Source organism: Grammomys surdaster, unplaced genomic scaffold (genome assembly GCF_004785775.1).
Source record: "Grammomys surdaster isolate TR1022 unplaced genomic scaffold, NIH_TR_1.0 126313, whole genome shotgun sequence".
NCBI classification, from domain to species: Eukaryota; Metazoa; Chordata; class Mammalia; order Rodentia; family Muridae; genus Grammomys; species Grammomys surdaster.
The window spans coordinates 11056580-11074503 of NW_021621113.1; the positions used below are offsets into that span (position 1 = coordinate 11056580).

Sequence of the window (17924 nt, forward strand, 5' to 3'; positions counted from 1 at the left end):
GGTCCACGGCAACGCTGAGAGGCCGTACGGGACGCGGGCTCCGGAGCTCAGAGGTAACGCGGGACGGACCTGGCGCGCAGGGAGTGGGCACGGGCTCCGCGAGCGAGTGGCGCAGGCCACCGGCCTGGGCGCTGACGCCGCTGCCCGGGCGCAAGAGGCGGGACGCGGGGACCGAAAGCCGGAGGCTTTTGTCCGTCCGCCACGGCCGCTGCGCCCCCTCGCGTCGCGCCCGCCACCTGCCCCCTGCCCCTGGCGCGCGGGCCTCCTGGGCCCTGCGGCGCGCGCTCCCGCCCTTGTTTTGTTTGGACTTGGGGAGGAGGGGCAGCTCTTCCCTGGTCGTGTTCTCCCCCCCCCCCCCGAGTCTCAGTACGCATGCTCCGTCGTGCGCCGCAGAGCCCTATTGGCTGCGGGCTCGCGCATGCTCCGAGGCCCCGTGGCCCGACTTCCGCCGCGCCCTCCACTCGGCCTACTGTCAACTGTCTTCAAGCCGGTTCGAAAGATGCCGGCGGTAGTGACTGGCTGCGGCGGGCCCGCCCCCCCGGGTTCTCCGCCCCCGCCGCCGCCGTGGCCGCCATTACGGAGTTCCCAGTGGTGAGTGTGCGGAGCTGAGGCCCCGCGGGTCGCCGCCGCGTCCCCGCAGACCGGAGCGCGGAGCGGTCCCAGCGCCGAACCTCTGCTACCACCCTCAGCAGCCCCGCGCCGGTCTCGGTCCCCGCTCCGCCAGCTCTGCGCTTCCGCCGCCACGGCTCTGTCGCGCGGCCGCTCGCGCCTTTGTCTTGGCTGCTCTTCCAGGCGATGCTCAGCCTCTGGGCACTGTCGCTTCGCTGCTGTCGCCGCCGCCGCTACCCTGACAGCCTTGCGCTTCTATGTTCCCGCGAGCCTACACCTCCCTCAGCCCAGCGGCGCTCCCTAGGCCGACGCAGGATTGTCAGTGTCAGCCGTCTTAAGCCCAGGCCCGAGTTGATTTAGACTTAACCAGCCAGTCTTCCATAGCGCACTTGAAGCTAAACCCTCCCGCACAGCCAGAAGTGCTCATGCATGACTTCTCCCCAGGTAGCTTCCTGCGCTTCTCCGACTGTCATTGCTTTGGAGTCTTAGACCTAGACTTCATGCGCAAGCATCTTAGACATGAAATGTGGGTAGAGTCATTTTGCATTTGATCTCAGCCGAAAGGCCTAGAAGCTATTAGAAAAGCGTTTAAAGTTTTTTTTTTTAATCTTCAACTTTATCGTCATCAGCATAGGCCATATAAAACTGCCACAAGCTTTTTCAATTCGTTGTACCTTTTTCGGTCTCAGAGTAATTTGTTCAAAGCTGATCTCAAATTTTGTTTTGTTTTGTTTTTGAGGCAGTCTCCCTAATGCTTCGTTGGGTGGGACTCTGCTCCTCCTCCTCAGCCTCCTGTGTGTGAGTGCTCGGGGGTGCTAGTGTGAACTGTCACCTGAGTGTTCACTTGTATTAGCGTTAAGATTGAGGTTCTTGGCCCTAGTTTTCATACTTAGGAGGTGGATAACTGAAAGCTGACCAGGAAGCTACTGAAGCCTGTGCCGATGCAAGTCTTAACTGGAGCGTGCGGAGCTGTGTTTGTTTGATCGGCTTCTATCCCCGGCCATGACAGACATCACTACATGCTAATTAATGAAATGGGAAAGTGGCCAGCAATCACGATGCTTTATCTGAGTGAGGAAACTAAACCTGGGAGCTATGTGAGGTATTTAGTGTCATTAGAAAGTATGTATATTACATGGAGTTTACAGTGACAGAAAATCCTGGCATCCTTGATATATATATATATATATATATCTATGAATGTTGTTATATATATATATATATATAAAGGCTGATTCTAAAGAATAGCAGTGATTTGAAATACATGCTGTAGCCCCAGACCTATTCTAATGGAATAAACTACAACCATGAAATTGGGCTTGCTACTTCTGCAAGTTTTTATTGCCTGTAATAAAACAATTTAGGCATCTCCCTTGTCAAAAGTAAGACATGTTACTATTCTATCATCCAGATAAAAAGAACCCAAAGATTGTGGCCATAGGAGAACTTTATAAACCCAAGTGAAAATATATTTTGGTTTCCACACCATATGAAGCCAGGTTAAAGAACCATTTTCATTCTTTTAACAAATATTTGTGGAACTCTCATTCTGACCCTGCTATCTTTTAGGCACCCAGTTTGTATCTGTGACTCAGTAGGAAAACAAACCCTATCCATTTCCACAGTGGTGTGCGGCTGTAACACCAGCACTGGGGAGGTGGGCTGAGAGTTCAGTCATCCTCTGCTACATACCAAGTTTTGATGCCAACCTGGGCTACTTAAGGCCTTCTTGGCTCCCATCCCCCCCAAAAATGTCCTGGCTGGGAGCTAATACACCTGGGTGAAAGTTCTCATCGTTCAGAGTGTTGTAACAAACAGTCTGTTACAAGGCACACTGATAATGTCACGGCAGTCCTGGCTGCCCAGCCATGTGGCTCTGTTAGCTGTTAATGAAAAGTGAATTTAATAAGCTGGGCACACATAGTGGCACACGACTTTAATCCCAGCACTTAGGAAACACAGGTGGATCTCTGTGGGTTTGAAGACGTATTTCCTCGACAGAACTACATAGTGAAACTCTATGTTTCAAACAAAAAGTGAATTTAACAACCCACTAAGCCTATTACAGAAGGACAAAAAAAAAAAAAAGCTATGGGTTGGCATTCTGTGGTCTTTAGTAAATAGATTCAGAGCTGAGGCAGATGTTTTTAAATATTTTCCCCCAAATAACTATAGGTGGTTTTTATTACATACATTTACTTGTAAAAGAAAATACATGTAATTTTATTATTTACTTATTTATTTATTTATTTATTTATTTATTTTTGGTTTTTCGAGACAGGGTTTCTCTGTGTAGCCCTGGCTGTCCTGGAACTCACTCTGTAGACCAGGCTGGCCTCGAACTCAGGAATCCACCTGTCTCTGCCTCCCGAGTGCTGGGATTAAAGGCGTGCGCCACCACCGCCCGGCGTAATTTTTTACTACATGCATTTATTTGGGATGGAGAGTGTGGGGCATGTGCTCACCACCATGCTTGTGCTGAAGTCAGAAGGCAACCTTGAGAAGTAGGTTCTCCTAACTGCCCTGTGCATAGCAGGGCTCAGACTCAGGTGATCAGGCTTGTCTGTCTGCAAGTACATTTATTTCCTGAGGGTCTCGGGCTGTGTGTGTGTGTGTGTGTGTGTGTGTGTGTGTGTGTGTGTGTGTGCGCACATGAGTGTGTGTGTTCCTGTATAGCATGCTCTCCCACCTAGTGTTATTGTAGGTTAGAAAGAATTCTTCAGCTTTGTCACTTTCCAAAGGATGATGTGATCATAATGGTTTACTCCTATGTGGTGTTTGCCTGGGAAATACCACCTTTATTTACTTTCCTTGTTACTTTCAGGGAAAATACATTGTTACATAAGTACTTCTTGTTTGCACTGAAATCCTCATGCCAACAAATGAAGTAATGTCGTGAGCCATCCTGGGTTGTTTTGTTTTGGTTTCTTTGTTTGTTTTTGGGTTTTTGTTTTTTTGTTTTTTTTGGTCAGGATAGGATTTGAGACTGAGTTTCTCTGTGTGACCCTGGCTGTCCTGGAACTCATTGTGAAGGCCAGACTGGTTTCACACTCAGAGATCTCTCTGCCTTTGCCTCTTTTACCCCTAATGCTGAGGTTAAATGAATGCAACACTAGACTTAGCATGTTTTACATTGGTTATGTGACTGTCGAGAATTTGAAATATTTGTAGCTATTTCTAATTTGCTATTGTCAATGAGATATTTTTTGGGCAATCTGAGTGGGCAGACTGAGGAAGGACTGGGTGATCTTGCATTCCTGATCTTGTTGAGAGCACTGTCCGAGCTGCATTCTTTCAGCTATCTTTGCATCACCATATGCAGAAGTGTGGAATCGCTGCTTTGTTTCCAGAAGATTCTCTCTGGCTGAAAACACTCTGTTTGATGTTTTCAAGTTTTACCCTAGTTTGTTGTGGCCTGGGACTATTACATGACATGCTAAAAGGTCTTAAATGTCTAAAAGACTCAGATTAAAGTAGAAATTAAATCAATTATTCACCATCTTTGCTAATTGCTTGTTAGCACAGAGGCCTAAACACTTAAATAGTCATTTTCATCTACTAATTTTATTGTAGAATATCAGGGTCCTAGATTTAGATTGTATGTATTGCTTGCATATACATGTACAGGTGTGGAGGCCAGAGGTCACAGACAGGAGTCTTCCTCAGATGCTCTCCATCTTATATTGTGAGACAGAGTCTCACACCAAGCCTGGGCTTCGTCATTTCACCTACACTGGTTAGCTGTTGAGCTTTGGGGATCTATTCCAGGGCAGAGGTTATAGATGAGTACCACCACATGCAGCTTTTACATGCATGTTCAGAATCTAAACGCCGCAGGTTCGCATGCTTACATGACACTTTACCAGCTGAATGTGGCCCCTCTGGTGTTTTTCTTTTTTCTTTTTAAGGACACAGGTATGTTGATGATCAGGTAAACGTCGGTGACTACATGATGTTTATTTATTTGCAGGTTCTTGTTTGTTTGTTCACTTGTTGTTAAGGAAAGAGCTAGTTCTTTAGCTCAGGATGGCCTAAAGTTCAGGATTGAGATTGTATCCTCTCCGGCCTCAGCTTCCTGAGGTCTAGGGTTCCAGGCATGTAGCACCATGTCACTGAATTCATAGATATTTGACTATGCCTTTTTACTCTATGCATTACCTTACGTCACACTAGGACAGAGCTGTGGAAGAACACTTCTTCTAGGTGGTGATCTTAACTCACCTCCCTGCCTCTGGAGTCCTGCAGTGCTGAGTCCTCAGTAGTAGTTTTACACTTTGGTTTTCCCTTTAATGAGGAAAAAAATTTACTGTTCTATCAGAGTTAAAAATTGCAGTTACTTTTCTTGACCCCATTCAAATAATAACCACAAGTCATCTAGAAAAGGGATCCTTGGCCAGACCTGCCCTTATTCTCCTGCCGAAATTCCAGACAGTGGCAAGAGGGATTGGAGTTAGGTTCCTTAGCCCATTGTTGTCCTTGCTGCTTTTGTTCCTGTGGAAACTGCAAAGCTGCTGTGGCTTACGCGTCCCTCTTAGCCTTGCTTCATTGTTATATGTTGATAATGTTGTCTTTTGTTTTTTTGTTTTTTGTTTTTTGTTTTTTTAGTGATAACTAAGTCATCTGTAACTTAAGTTTTATCATTATATTAATTCTTTTTGGAATATTGAATTTCGATGTTTTAGTTTAGCTGTGTTTCTGTTGATCTTCACACCAAGTCTCTTCTATGCTTTAGGTTGACTCTTCACCACACTGAAGCCATTAGGATTAACAGCAGAGGCTTCAGAGGGTCACCAGTGTTCAGGCCTAGGAATTATTTTAAATGGCAACTGATATGTCTCAAGGTGAACTCATCCATCCTAAGGCACTCCCACTTATAGTAGGAGCTCAGCTGATCAACGCGGACAAGTTAGGTGAGGTAGGGGCTGATGCATTCTTGAAGCTCACTCTTGGATCAACCCCTGACTTCAGGCTCTGCATAGATACAGAGTTCTTTTCATCTCAAATTCCTTTCCCCTTTCCCCTCAAATTCCTTATAAAACTTTCAACCTTCTAAGTTGATTCCAAATTACCTATAACTTTCAATTTGAAGTTCTATCTAAAATATTTTAAATATTTTAATAATCATGTTCCACTTAAAAAAGTACCTTGTTAAAAGTAATTTGTATCAGATCCTGGAGTTGACTTGAAGAATTCTCCCACACCTTTGACACCCAGTCAGGTCCCTTGAGAGAGACAGAAGAGAACTCTCTATGCCTGTGTGATTATGGGCATCTTTTTTCTTAGAAAGCAGAAGATAGCACCATGCCTATACGTCGTCGAGCTGTGAATTCTACCCGGGAAACTCCGCCCAAAAGCAAACTTGCTGAAGGAGAGGAAGAAAAGCCAGGTAAAGTAAAGCAGCCACAGTTTAAAAAGACAAAAACACTCCAATTTGAAGTACTCCAGAAATATTTTTGAGCTTAATTGTTCTCATGTTCATAGCAAAGTGTTAAAAGCACTGGAAGGGAGGGAGCTGTTTGTGTGTGGTGCTGGACCTCGTGGGTAATGGGAGAGTGCATTTTCTCTTTGAAGCCTTTTGGAAAGTGAAGTGTAATGTTCCTGGAATTAAAAGCAGCAATGAGAAGCAACTGGTGTGACATTTTTGACATAAGTGTCCTGGGAGAGATGTCTCTGGAATTCAGGATGGCTTGGGTCTTCAGGATGGGCAGTGGAATCACCAGGAGGCCATAGAGAAGTATGTGGGTTATCCAACACTGGGTGTGGTTTGCCTTAGCAGGGAAGAGATGAGCCACTCAGGTAGGTACAAGGAGTGAAGACAGAATAAGTCTATCAGCCCGCAGAACGGTTTCCTTCCTGCCATTTCTAGCTTCCCGTCCTTTCTCCTGTTAGTCTTTGTTTTATGACTTTTTTCTTCTCTCTTTACCCCTTTCATTTTATCTTCTCCCCGCATAGCTCAAGTTTGCAGGATTAGCACACCACCATTCTCTTTCCCTGTCAGGGCTTTTTCTTTGTCTCAAAGTCCTTAAGTGCAATACTCAGCTTAGGCATCCATGCCTAGAGAGAGGGGAGTGTGAAACTTAGTGTGGGCAGTGAGCTGATGACCACTGTATCTCTCACAGCCTCAGGTCACAGGCCATGGGGTAGAATGATATAGACTGTGAAGACTGAAAGGTGGCTTTGAATCTGAGGCCAGTCAGGGCTATAGGATGACACCATCCCCTAAACTGCCACACAACACTTCTTATATTTATTTTATTTATATGAGTATATTGCAGCTGCCTTCAGACATACACCAGAAGAGGGCATCTGATCCCATTACAGATGGTTGTGAGCCACCATGTGGTTGCTGGGAATTGAACTCAGGACCTCTGGAAGAGCAGTCAGTGCTCTTAGTCACTGAGCCATCTCTCCAGCCCCCTAGGCTCTATTTCTTTTAAAACTTTTTTTCTTTCTTGAGACAAGAGTTTGAGCTTAACACAGTAAGCTCAGGAACTTGCTGAGTAGACAAGTGTGACCTTGAACCCTTGAACTCATGTCTTCACCTCTACCTACCAAGTGCTGGGATTACCATGTGTGCCACCATAGCCAGTTCATGCAGTGTTGGGTATTTCTCATACAATGGTCTGGGTAAACACTTGAATAGGCAACTTGAATGATTTAGCACCATGGAAGACAGTGGCAGGCCGGGTAGTGCAGTGGTAGGTAGCACTCATACTCCAAAGCCATGTGGTGATTCATATTAGAATGCATCTTTTCATTTGAACGGTTGGCAGGTCTGTTAAGTAACATGTTTTTTACTTTATTGACTATGAGGGGGAGGTTTTAATGTATCTACTTGATGCTCACCTAATGTTTTAGAACCAGATGGAAGTTCAGAGGAATCTATCTCTACTGTAGAAGAACAAGGGAATGAGACCCCACCTGCTACATCCAGTGAGGCAGAGCAGCCTAAGGGGGAGCCTGAGAGTGCAGAGAAGGAAGAGAACAAGTCTGCTGAGGAAACCAAAAAAGAGTAAGCAGTCCTGCTTCCTTGCTGTTGATAAGTGAAGGCTGTATGGAAAGACTGGACACGGACCGTGTGAGTGTACCAGAACACCCGTTGATGCTAGGGGTTGACAGTCTGTGTTTATTACTTCTTACAGTTACTGTTTGAAAAAGTTTCATTCTGCACATTTATGCCAGTTAGACTTTGTAGGGTTAGTTAGATGGTATCTGACTAAGTGCTTCCTGTTTGCTTTGGAGCATGTTTTCATGCTTAGAATTTATTAAAGGAACATTTGATACTTTAAGCTTTGTTAGACTCTCAGTAAGAAAGGGTAAGTAACTGCTAAAACCTGACTTAAAAGACACTTTACCATTTGTTCCTACCTCCATGCCAACAGTGAGCTGTTTTTATGTGCTTATTAGAATACGTGCTTACGTCACTTAGTGAGCAACATAAGCTCTGTATGGGTGCCTGAGCTCTGCAGGGAAGACTTGCAGTTGATGGTTTACTTCGATCTGTGTATGAAGATGGCTGTTGTTGAACTTGTTTTTGTTTGTTTTTTTTTTCTTTTTTCTTGAGCGAAGAAGGGACAAACACATTTTGAGGACTTATAATGAGAGTCCTCATGTGTCCACATCTCCAGTACTGAGTTAGGCGTGTTTGCCACCATGCCTGGCTTCCTTTTAAAAAGAAAACTGGAGAGCGATTGAGGACACCTAGTAACAGTCATACCTTTCCCATGGATTACTTAGACATCTTTTATTCCCATTAAGAGTAAGATCTGTGCTTTTTATTGGCTATGCCATATTTTTTAGTATTTCAATACTTCTGTTAGGTAAGTGGATTGCTGTTACTACTTAAAATGAATTTTATATCATCTCTAGCTTCAATTTTTTTTTTTTTTTTGGTTTTTCGAGACAGGGTTTCTCTGTGTAGTCCTGGCTGTCCTGGAACTCACTCTGTAGACCAGGCTGGCCTCGGAAATCCACCTGTCTCTGCCTCCCAAGTGCTGGGATTAAAGGCGTGCGCCACCACTGCCTGGCAGCTTCAAATTTTTTCATTTCTCTGTTTTATTTATTTTTTTGAGACAGGGTTTCTCTGGGTAGCCCTGTCTGTTCTGGAACTTGTTCTGTAGACCAGGCTAACCTCAAACTCACGAGATCTGCCTGCATCTATCTCCCCAAGTGCTATAATTAAAGGCGTGTACCACCACTGCCTGGCCAAATTTTTTATTCTTTACCTTAAAGGTAGTTGATGTTGTTTTACTGTTTCAGTGCTGAGAAGTAATTGTGACTTAATGTTCTTTCCCCATATCCTATTGCATCTGTTGTCATGATTATTAATTTTTATTATTTTTTATATGTATGGGTATTTTGCTTGCCTGTTTGTGCATAGTGCCTGCTGGTGCCATGGAAGGTAGAAGAGGGTGTTGGATCCTTTGAGATGGTTGTGAGCCATTTTATGTGCACTGGAATCAATCCCAGGTTCTCTGGAAGAACAGCCATACTCTTTCTTATTGCTGAGCTGTCTCTCCATTCAGAATTTTCACTTTGGTTTTAGGGAAAGTTAATGTGATTGCCCTTTGTTACCCCTAAGAGAAATATCTTTCTAGCTCATTATCTAAGAGGGCCTTCTTGATTTAATTATAGTACCAGGAAGTTTTTAATGTTATATTTTGTAAATTTTTGCTTGTTTTATATATCACCTCAATGTAAATAAATAAATAAATAAATAAATAAATAAATAAATAAAACTTTTCTCCCAAGGCTTTATTTCATAGCTGTTGCTGTCCTGGAACTTGAGTCTAGGCCAGTTTAACATCGAACCTAGGGTCATTGTGCTTTCTGAGTGCTGGGACTACAGCCTCTAAACCGGGCTCTCCCTCCGTAGCCTTTTCTTTTTTCTTTTTCTGGCTGTCCTTTGATACTAGAGGGCCATTGGTTGTAGGACCCCTATAGTACCAAGATCTGTGGGTGCTGAAGTCCTTCCTGTAAGTTGATGTAGTGTTACATGTAAGTTAGATGCTTCCTCCTCTGTGTTTAACCTACCTATACTTCTAATACCTGAGACAGTGTGAGTACTTTGTAGACAGTTGCTGTGCTGTGTTACTTAGTGACTAATAATAGGAAAGAAAGTTGCACGTGCTCAGTACAGAAGGTGTTTACTCCTAAAGTATGTATAGTCTTTCTGTGTGGAATGCAAATGTGGGAAATCCTTGAATACAAATGTTGACTGTGCCTCTTTCTGAAGAGTTCATCTTGTATAATGAAAACTTTGTTTTTAAGTGAGAAGGATCAGTCTAAAGAAAAGGAGAAGAAAGTGAAAAAAACAATCCCTGCCTGGGCTACTCTCTCTGCCAGCCAGCTAGCCAGGGCCCAGAAACAAACACCGATGGCTTCCTCCCCACGGCCCAAGATGGATGCAATCTTAACTGAGGCCATTAAGGCAAGTTGTTACTTCAAGCATTTCAACTCAGGCTTTCCCTCTTCATCTTTTCCTTATTTCAAAACGGCTTATTTTGTCCAGACATTAGAATTCCTGCTTTGCTTCTTAAAGGAGATTCATCACAGGAGACACTTGTTTTTCTGCTATAATTACGTTTGATAAGCACCCCCACTCCCGAGACAGGGTTTTTCTGTGTAGCCCTGGCTGTCCTAGAACTTGCCCTGTAGACCAGGCTGGCCTTGAACTCAGAGATCAGCCTGCTGCTTCCTCCTTAGTGCTGGCACATTTGTTTTTAAAAACTCATATCGAGGGGCTGGAGAGATGATTTAGCAGTTAATGAACATTTGCTGCTCTTAACAGAGGACTTGAATTTCATTCTCAGCACCCACATTAACAATCAGCTCATGACTGTAAATACAGCTCCAGGAGCCAGATACCCTCTGTGGGTACCCCTGCATACATCACATACACACATATGCACATCTAAAATAAAGTCATTAGCAAACACTCAGAATTTTTATTAAAAATTATTCTCAAGTTTTGTCTGTACACCTAAGCATCTCATATGTACCACTTTTCATACCTAAAATAAACTTCAAGTAAATTCTACTGCTTTGGTTCTTCACTAATTGTAAACTATTGTAAGTTAGCCTTCTTACATAGCATGACGACTTCAGTGTAATTCGTTGGCTTCATTAGCATATGTGGCTCTTGTAGTCTTCTGGGGTCAGGGTGGATTTCATGATGAGGCACAAGTTGAATGACCTTGAGCTCCCTATTAGTCAAGGATGACTTTGAATTGGTGATTCTTCTGCAAGATTACAGGGTTTTGTTGCCAGGACAAGCACCAAATGAAAGGGTAATCTAACACTGTATTATGCAAGGCCCTAACACCCTCACTGTTGGGGTCCAGCAGCAAGCCTCATACATATTAAGCCTAAATCCTTCTTTCCCCCTCCCACTTTGTGTTTAAAACCAGAAGATTTATTTTACTTTTGTTTCCATGTATGCCTATTTGAGTTTATTGAATCATATGTGTTCAGGAGCCTTTGGATGCCTGAAGAGGGCATTGGACACTCTGGAATTGGAGTTACAGGTAGTTTTGAGCTACCATGTTGGTGCTGGGAACCAAGTCCAGGCTCTCTAAGAGCATATTTAGCCAGCTTTCTAGCCAGGTTTCTAGAGATTCTTTTTTTTTTTTTTCTTTCTTTTTTTTGAGACAGAGTTTCTTTGTATAACAGTTCTGGCTGTCCTGGATCTTGCCCTATAGACCAGGTTGGTCTTGAATTCACAAAGATCTTCCTGCTTCTGTTTCTGCCTCTGCCTCTGGAGTACTGGGATTAAAGGTGCTCTTCCCACTGTCTGGCAAGATCTCTATTCTTTACATAGCCTCTCTTTTAAAGAATTTTACATACAAGCCAGTGGTGGTGCATATCTTTAATCCCAGCACTTGGGAGGCAGAGGCAGGTGGAGTTTGAGGCCAGCCTGGTCTACAGAGTGAGTTCCAGGATAGCCAGGGCTACACAGAGAAACCCAGTCTCAAAAAAACAAAAAACAAAATAAACAAACAAACAAAACTCAAAAAAACAGCAACAACAACAAAAAAAAAGCATGGGAGAAGTATTGGTCCTATGTGCTTACAGTGAACTGACACTATGTAATAGGATTGTGGTGTTTCCTTCAATTTAATGGTAAAGATCTGTCTGTGTTCTAAATTGTCTTCATTTCTTTTCCTGTTCCTGGGACAAAATATACTCTTTAAAAGCAAGTTAAGGAAGAGTTTGGGCTTTTAGTTTGGTCTCTTTGTGTAGTCCTGGCTGTCCTGTAGAGCAGATTGGCTTTGAACTCAGAGATGCCCTTGCCTCTGCCTTCCCAGTTCAGGCATTAAAGGCATGTACTACTGCTGCTTCTTATTTTTTAACGATGTATTCATTTTATATATTTATGTATGGGTGTTTTGCCTTTATGTATTTATTTGCACCATATTTCATGCCTAGTGCCCATAGATGCCGGAAGTGAGTGTTGAGTTCTATAGAGGTGACATTGCAGGTGGTTGTCAACTGCCATATGAGTGATAGAAATTGTACATAAGTCCTCTGTAAGATCAGCAAGTGCTGTTAACTGCTCAGCCATCTCTAGCACCAGAGAAGGGTTTATTTTAGTTCACAGTTCAAAGTACTGCCCATCGTGGACTGAAGGTCGAGGCTGTAGGAGCTTGAAACAGGTAGTCATGCCAGGTGTGGACCTTTAATTCCAGTACTCAGTAGTCAGAGGCAAGTGGATCTCTGTGAATTCAGGCCAGCCTACTCTACCTGGTTTCAGGACAGGCAGAACTACACAGAGAGACCATGTCTCAAAAGGAAGGTTGGGATGGGGAGAAGCAGATGGTTGTTTTCTATCTGTAGACAGAGGAAGAGCAATGGATCATGCGTTTGCGCAGTCCCCCTCTCTATTTATACAGCCCAGGAGTCCTGCCCAGGGAGTGGCCACACTCACAGTTACGATGAGTCTTCCCACCTCAGTTAACTTCAGAGTGTCTCTCACAGTTATGCCCAAAGGCCTATCTCTATGTGACTCTAGACTCTATCAAGTTCACAATCAATACTGTTATAAATACAGGCTAGAATTAAAGTGGAAAAGGGATTTTCATTTACTCTTAAAATATTTATAGTTTGTGTGTTGCTGGTTATTGCTTTTTAAAGACAGGGTCTTACTCTGTAGCCCAGGTTGGCCTTGCATTTGCACCTACCTCCAACTCCTGAGTGGTGAGATTATAGGTGTGAGCCACCATACCCAGCAATTCCTGTGATATTGAAAAATTCAGATTGTTGCAGGAAACCAAAGGATTGTTGCAGAAGCACTTGTTAGTGTTATTCTCCACAGCCTTACAAGCCTAACTGGACTGGACTGAAGCGCTGTCCATTCCTCTGCCTCTTTACCATTAAGCTCACTTCTGAAAGAACTCGTTTAGAAAACCACTCAGAGTCTCTAACCAAAAATAACTAACATCATCTGTCTGGTTTGGTGCAGGCATGCTTCCAGAAGAGTGGCGCATCAGTGGTTGCTATTCGAAAGTACATCATTCATAAGTACCCTTCTCTGGATCTGGAGAGAAGGGGCTATCTGCTTAAGCAAGCACTGAAAAGAGAGTTAAACAGAGGAGTCATCAAACAGGTATCACACCACTGCAGAAATGAGAGTACTTCATATGTCAGCTGTGCTAAGTCCATTTCTAACAATAGTTGTGTATCCTTCTTTTGTCAAAAGTAAGCTATGTGGCTGAAATAACACAGGACCTAGTCTTACCAGGTGAGCCTCAGAGCCCAGACAGCAGTTGCCTTTGTAGGTCACTTTTTTTTTTTCTTTTCTTTTTTTTTTTTTTTGTTTGTTTGTTTGTTTTGAGACAGGGTTTCTCTGTGTAGCCCTGGCTGGCCTGGAGCTCAGAGCTTCGCCTGCCTCTGCCTCCTGAGTACTAGGATTAAAGGTGTGCACCACCACCGCCAGCTGGCTTTGTAGGTCACTCTGTTTTTCTTTTACTTTATTTATTTATTCTTATTTCATATGCAATGGCATCTTGCCTGCATGTATGTCTGTGTCATTGTCTCTGGAACTGGAGACAACAGTTGTGAGGTGCCATGTGGCTGCAGAGAACTGAACCTAGCTTCTCTGGAAGAGCAGCGAGTGCTCTTAACCACTGAGCCATCTCTCCAGCCTGCAGGTCACTCTTAATAGAGGCTATACAGTGGTGTGCTTTTCTCTGCCTGTTGTACTATTGGTTGTATGTTTGGAGATTGGCTTGTGCTTGAAATTACATATCTCTGAAAGTGATAACAAGGTTAGGGAATACTATATTGTCATAGCAGAAGACAACTTGCTTTTGTGTTAGGTTTGTTAGCTCTAAAATTTAATTTATCTGACTTAATTGGTTACTTAAAAATTGGCTTGTAGGTAGACTCATTTTAACTGGTTATTATATAAACTGTTAACGCTTGAGTGCCAAAGAGTGTCAGATGAGGCCTGAGTAGATCTAACACTGATTTCAGGCATGATCTGTACTACTTTGCTTAGTTCTTCAAAGTATTCCTTGGAGTTGGAACAGCTTAGGGCGTGCATTGCAGCTCCAGCTAGAATACTTGCCTGAGCAGGCATAAAGTCCTGGTCACCCTGCCCTGGAAAAAAGTCATGACAATTCTAAAACATAAATGGACTTTATTTCATCAAGAGTACTCTTCAAAAGTCCACAGTGAGAAAAAGAACCATGGTACCAAAAAGAGTTCATCCTAGGATCTAGATCATCACAGTCCCCGAGCTGCTGGGGTGCTTTCTATCCACAGAGAGCGATGGCTTCAGGTTCTGTGCTAGTCAGACAGGTGCTGGAGCTCTCAAGGACTAGTTAGTGCTACAGTATTTACTCAGTGTATTCTTTGTGCTGGGTACTTACAGGTTCATCAATGATTAAAATGGTTCCTGTTGTGTGGAGATTACTTTTTTTAAATGTGTCGTGCCCCAGGTCTTGACTCTTCAACTCCAGTGTTGGTTCTCTGCAGACTTAGGCAGTACTTCCTGCACACTAGCTTTCACGTCAGGCTCTGTAACCATCCAGTGTAGGGCTACACACTCACTACAGGAGTAACATCAATTTCATTTACTTTAGGTAAAAGGAAAAGGTGCATCTGGCAGTTTTGTTGTGGTCCAGAAATCAAAAACACCTCAGAAATCCAAAGACAGAAAGGTAAGTCTGTGCCGCAGTTTGAGTGTTAAAGTACTGTTACTACTGCTGAAGACGGAGCAGTGACTGAGGGCCCGTGTGAGGAGCACTACTGGAAGTGCAGCCTTCCTCTTACGACCTTGAGAGGCTGTAAGTGATTTCTCCAAGTCAGTGAGTACAGTAGCAGCCTGCACACCTTAGCACTCCAGCCCTGCTGCCTGTGGTCTTCAGTGCCTGATGTTGAGGTATGGGCAACTGTATGAATTACACTCTTTGTTGTGAAATGTATTTTAATCTAAAGAGCTATATAAGTACATTTCTGCTCAGACCAAACCCCAAACTGTACTCAGATCCCTTTTGTCTTCATATTTCTGTAAGTACTAACATACAACACAGTTTCATTGATTAAAACAAAACAAAACTATGGCTCAAATTTAAAAAGTGAAATAATATTTGTCTATGCCAATGATTAAAATCATGATGATCTGTATTATTCTTACAACTCTGGAAGTTTAATACATTGAAAATTAAATTTAATAATTTTTATTTTTGAGACCTATCCCTAGCTGCCCTGGAATTGTAGGTAGCAAGTGGGCTGACGGTTGTTTGGTCTGTGAGGATGTAACTTGCGATGCTGTGTTGCAGAAGAAGGGCTCTGCAGTGGATCCAGAACCACAAGTAAAGTTGGAAGATGTTCTCCCGTTGGCTTTTACCCGACTCTGTGAACCTAAAGAAGCTTCCTACAGTCTCATCAGGAAATATGTGTCTCAGTATTACCCTAAGCTTAGAGTGGACATCAGGTATTAGCACGCTGCACCCTTACACCCCTTCCTGAGAAAGGCTATAGATGAAATAGTGAAGGATTGCTTTGGGGTGAGCCAGAATTAAATCTTTTTTTTTAATGTTTTTTAAAATTTATTTATTTATTTTGTATCTTTATTACATATGTTTTTTTCCATGTTGTGTGTAGGGGTTTTTGTTGTTCTTTTCATATTCTTTCTTTTTCTTTTTTTTTTTTTTGGTTTCTCGAGACAGGGTTTCTCTGTGTAGCCCTGGCAGTCCTTGAACTCAGAAATCCGCCTGCCTCTGCCTCCCAAGTGCTGGGATTAAAGGCGTGCGCCACCACCGCCTGGCTCATATTCTTTCATATTCATATCCTAATAGAGTTTACCTGTCCCTCACCAGTCAGTACCTGTGCAGAATTTGGTTCCAGGAACCTCCTTGAAACCAAAAACTTAGAACTACTCAAGCATATTTCTTACATAGTGAGACATGGTGATACATTTGTGAGCAGTAGATACAGTGCATGACTTTTTGTATGATATCTTTTGTTTTTAAGATAGGAACTCACTGTGTAGCCTAGACTGCCATCAAACTTAGTCTTGAGGCTTCTGCCTCTTGAGTTGTAGAGTTACTCCTGGCTTCTGTGTGTGCTTTGCAGGTGAGGCTGGGGCTTTATGCGCTAAGGAAGCCTCGACCCCTGAGCCAGCCTGAGCCAGCCAGCCATACCTGGCTCCTCTTCTTACTTTTTATGTTGACACATTGCTACATTCAATTGTCTAGACATGCCTTAAACTTGTGATTGTCCTGCCTCAGCCTACTAAGTACCTGCTGGTATTACAGTCCTGCATAGTTGGTCTTGTCCTCTGGTATACTTTAAATCTTCCCTAGAATATTTAAAATACCCAATATAAATGTTATATTAATAGATTTTATGATATATGTAACAATGGTAAGGAGAAAGTGATATTCAATATAGGTATAGCTCCTTCGCCCTAAAATTTTTTGAACCAGTATTGAATCAATCCTTCCTGCAGAAGGAATGATTTGAGACAGGTTTCATGTAGCCCAGGCTAGCCACAAACTTGCTATGTAATAGGATTGTCTTGAGTTGCTAATCCTCTTGCTTCCACTTCTGAAGTAATGGACTCATAGTGTGTACCACCACACTCCAGTACATAATGTGCGTAGGCATTTAGAGTATGTGTGGGGACATGTGTTTGTGTGTTCAGATGCATGTGCACTTACAGAGGTCTGAAGTTGATGCTAAAAGTCTATCTTGATTGTGCCACTGAATCGTTTGGCTAGTCTGGCTCCCTAATTTGCTCTAAGAGTTGTTTTTGGGTTTTTTTTCCCCTGCCTTCTGTAAGCTGGAAATACTGGTGGACTACCACACACACTTGGCTTTTACATGGTTTCTGGGGGTCTGAGCTTCAGTCTTCATACTTACCTGGCAAGCATTTTACCCATTGTCTTAGTTTCTTTTCTGTTGCTGTGACAGAACACCATACAACAGGGTAGCATACAAAAGAAAATGCTTAATTGGGTTTCTGAGGTCAGAGGGTTAGAATCCATGATGGCAGAGCAAAGACACAGTGAGAATGGCACCAGTCCTTTGAAACCTCAGAGTCCACCCTTACAACACACCTCTCTAACAAAGCTACATCTGCTAATCCTTCCCAAACAGTTCAGCAACTGGGGACCAAGTGTTCAAACATAGGAGCCTGTGGGGGCCATTCACACCACCACACCCAGAGAGCCATCTTCACAGTCCCTGTAACGCTTTTCTTTTTTTTTTTTTTTTTTTGTTTGTTTGTTTGTTTTTCGAGACAGGGTTTCTCTGTGTAGCCCTGGCTGTCCTGGAACTCACTTTGTAGACCAGGCTGGCCTCGAACTCAGAAATCCGCCTGCCTCTGCCTCCCAAGTGCTGGGATTAAAGGCGTGCGCCACCACTGCCCGGCCCTGTAACGCTTTTCATGTTGGGTGAAATGGTGGCTCCATCGTTAGGAGTGCTGGCTATTCTGGATGACCCAGGTTTGATTTCCAGTACTTGAATGGTAGCGCACAGCTATCTAGTTCCACAGGGCCTTATGCCTCCTCAGATACCAGGCACATGGTGTACAGACAGACAGACAGACATGCATTAACACAGACACACACACTCAGGCATAAAAGTGAATAAACATAAAAATAAATATTTAAAAAACCCTCTTCTATCAACTTTAGTCATTTTCTGTTTGCTGTGATAGCTCAGGTTTTATTTAATAGTAAATAGGGGCCATGGAGATGCCTCAGTGAGTAAAGGTACTTGCTGCCAAGCCTACCCTTAGTGTGGTCCCCAGGACCCACATGGGAAAAGAGAACTGCCTCTCCATGTTGTCATGTATATACATGTGC

At 43.3% G+C, this 17924-nt stretch overlaps 1 protein-coding gene across 3 annotated transcripts in view; it reads left to right on the forward strand.

The window, feature by feature from the left end:
• The window catches only part of Hp1bp3 (heterochromatin protein 1 binding protein 3), a 29302-nt gene continuing 11378 nt past the window's right edge, over window positions 1–17924 (forward strand). Inside the window, exons 1-8 of one of the 3 annotated variants that reach the window (XM_028759565.1) lie at window positions 1–53; window positions 5342–5524; window positions 5893–5995; window positions 7468–7621; window positions 9880–10039; window positions 13070–13213; window positions 14694–14771; window positions 15393–15547. In XM_028759565.1, the coding sequence (XP_028615398.1) occupies window positions 5429–5524; window positions 5893–5995; window positions 7468–7621; window positions 9880–10039; window positions 13070–13213; window positions 14694–14771; window positions 15393–15547 (890 nt within the window). In that variant the 5' untranslated portion in view covers window positions 1–53; window positions 5342–5428. Of the gene's footprint in view, window positions 54–572; window positions 592–5341; window positions 5525–5892; window positions 5996–7467; window positions 7622–9879; window positions 10040–13069; window positions 13214–14693; window positions 14772–15392; window positions 15548–17924 lie in introns of those variants that run through there. The other 2 variants (XM_028759566.1, XM_028759567.1) reach the window with 2 other exon arrangements.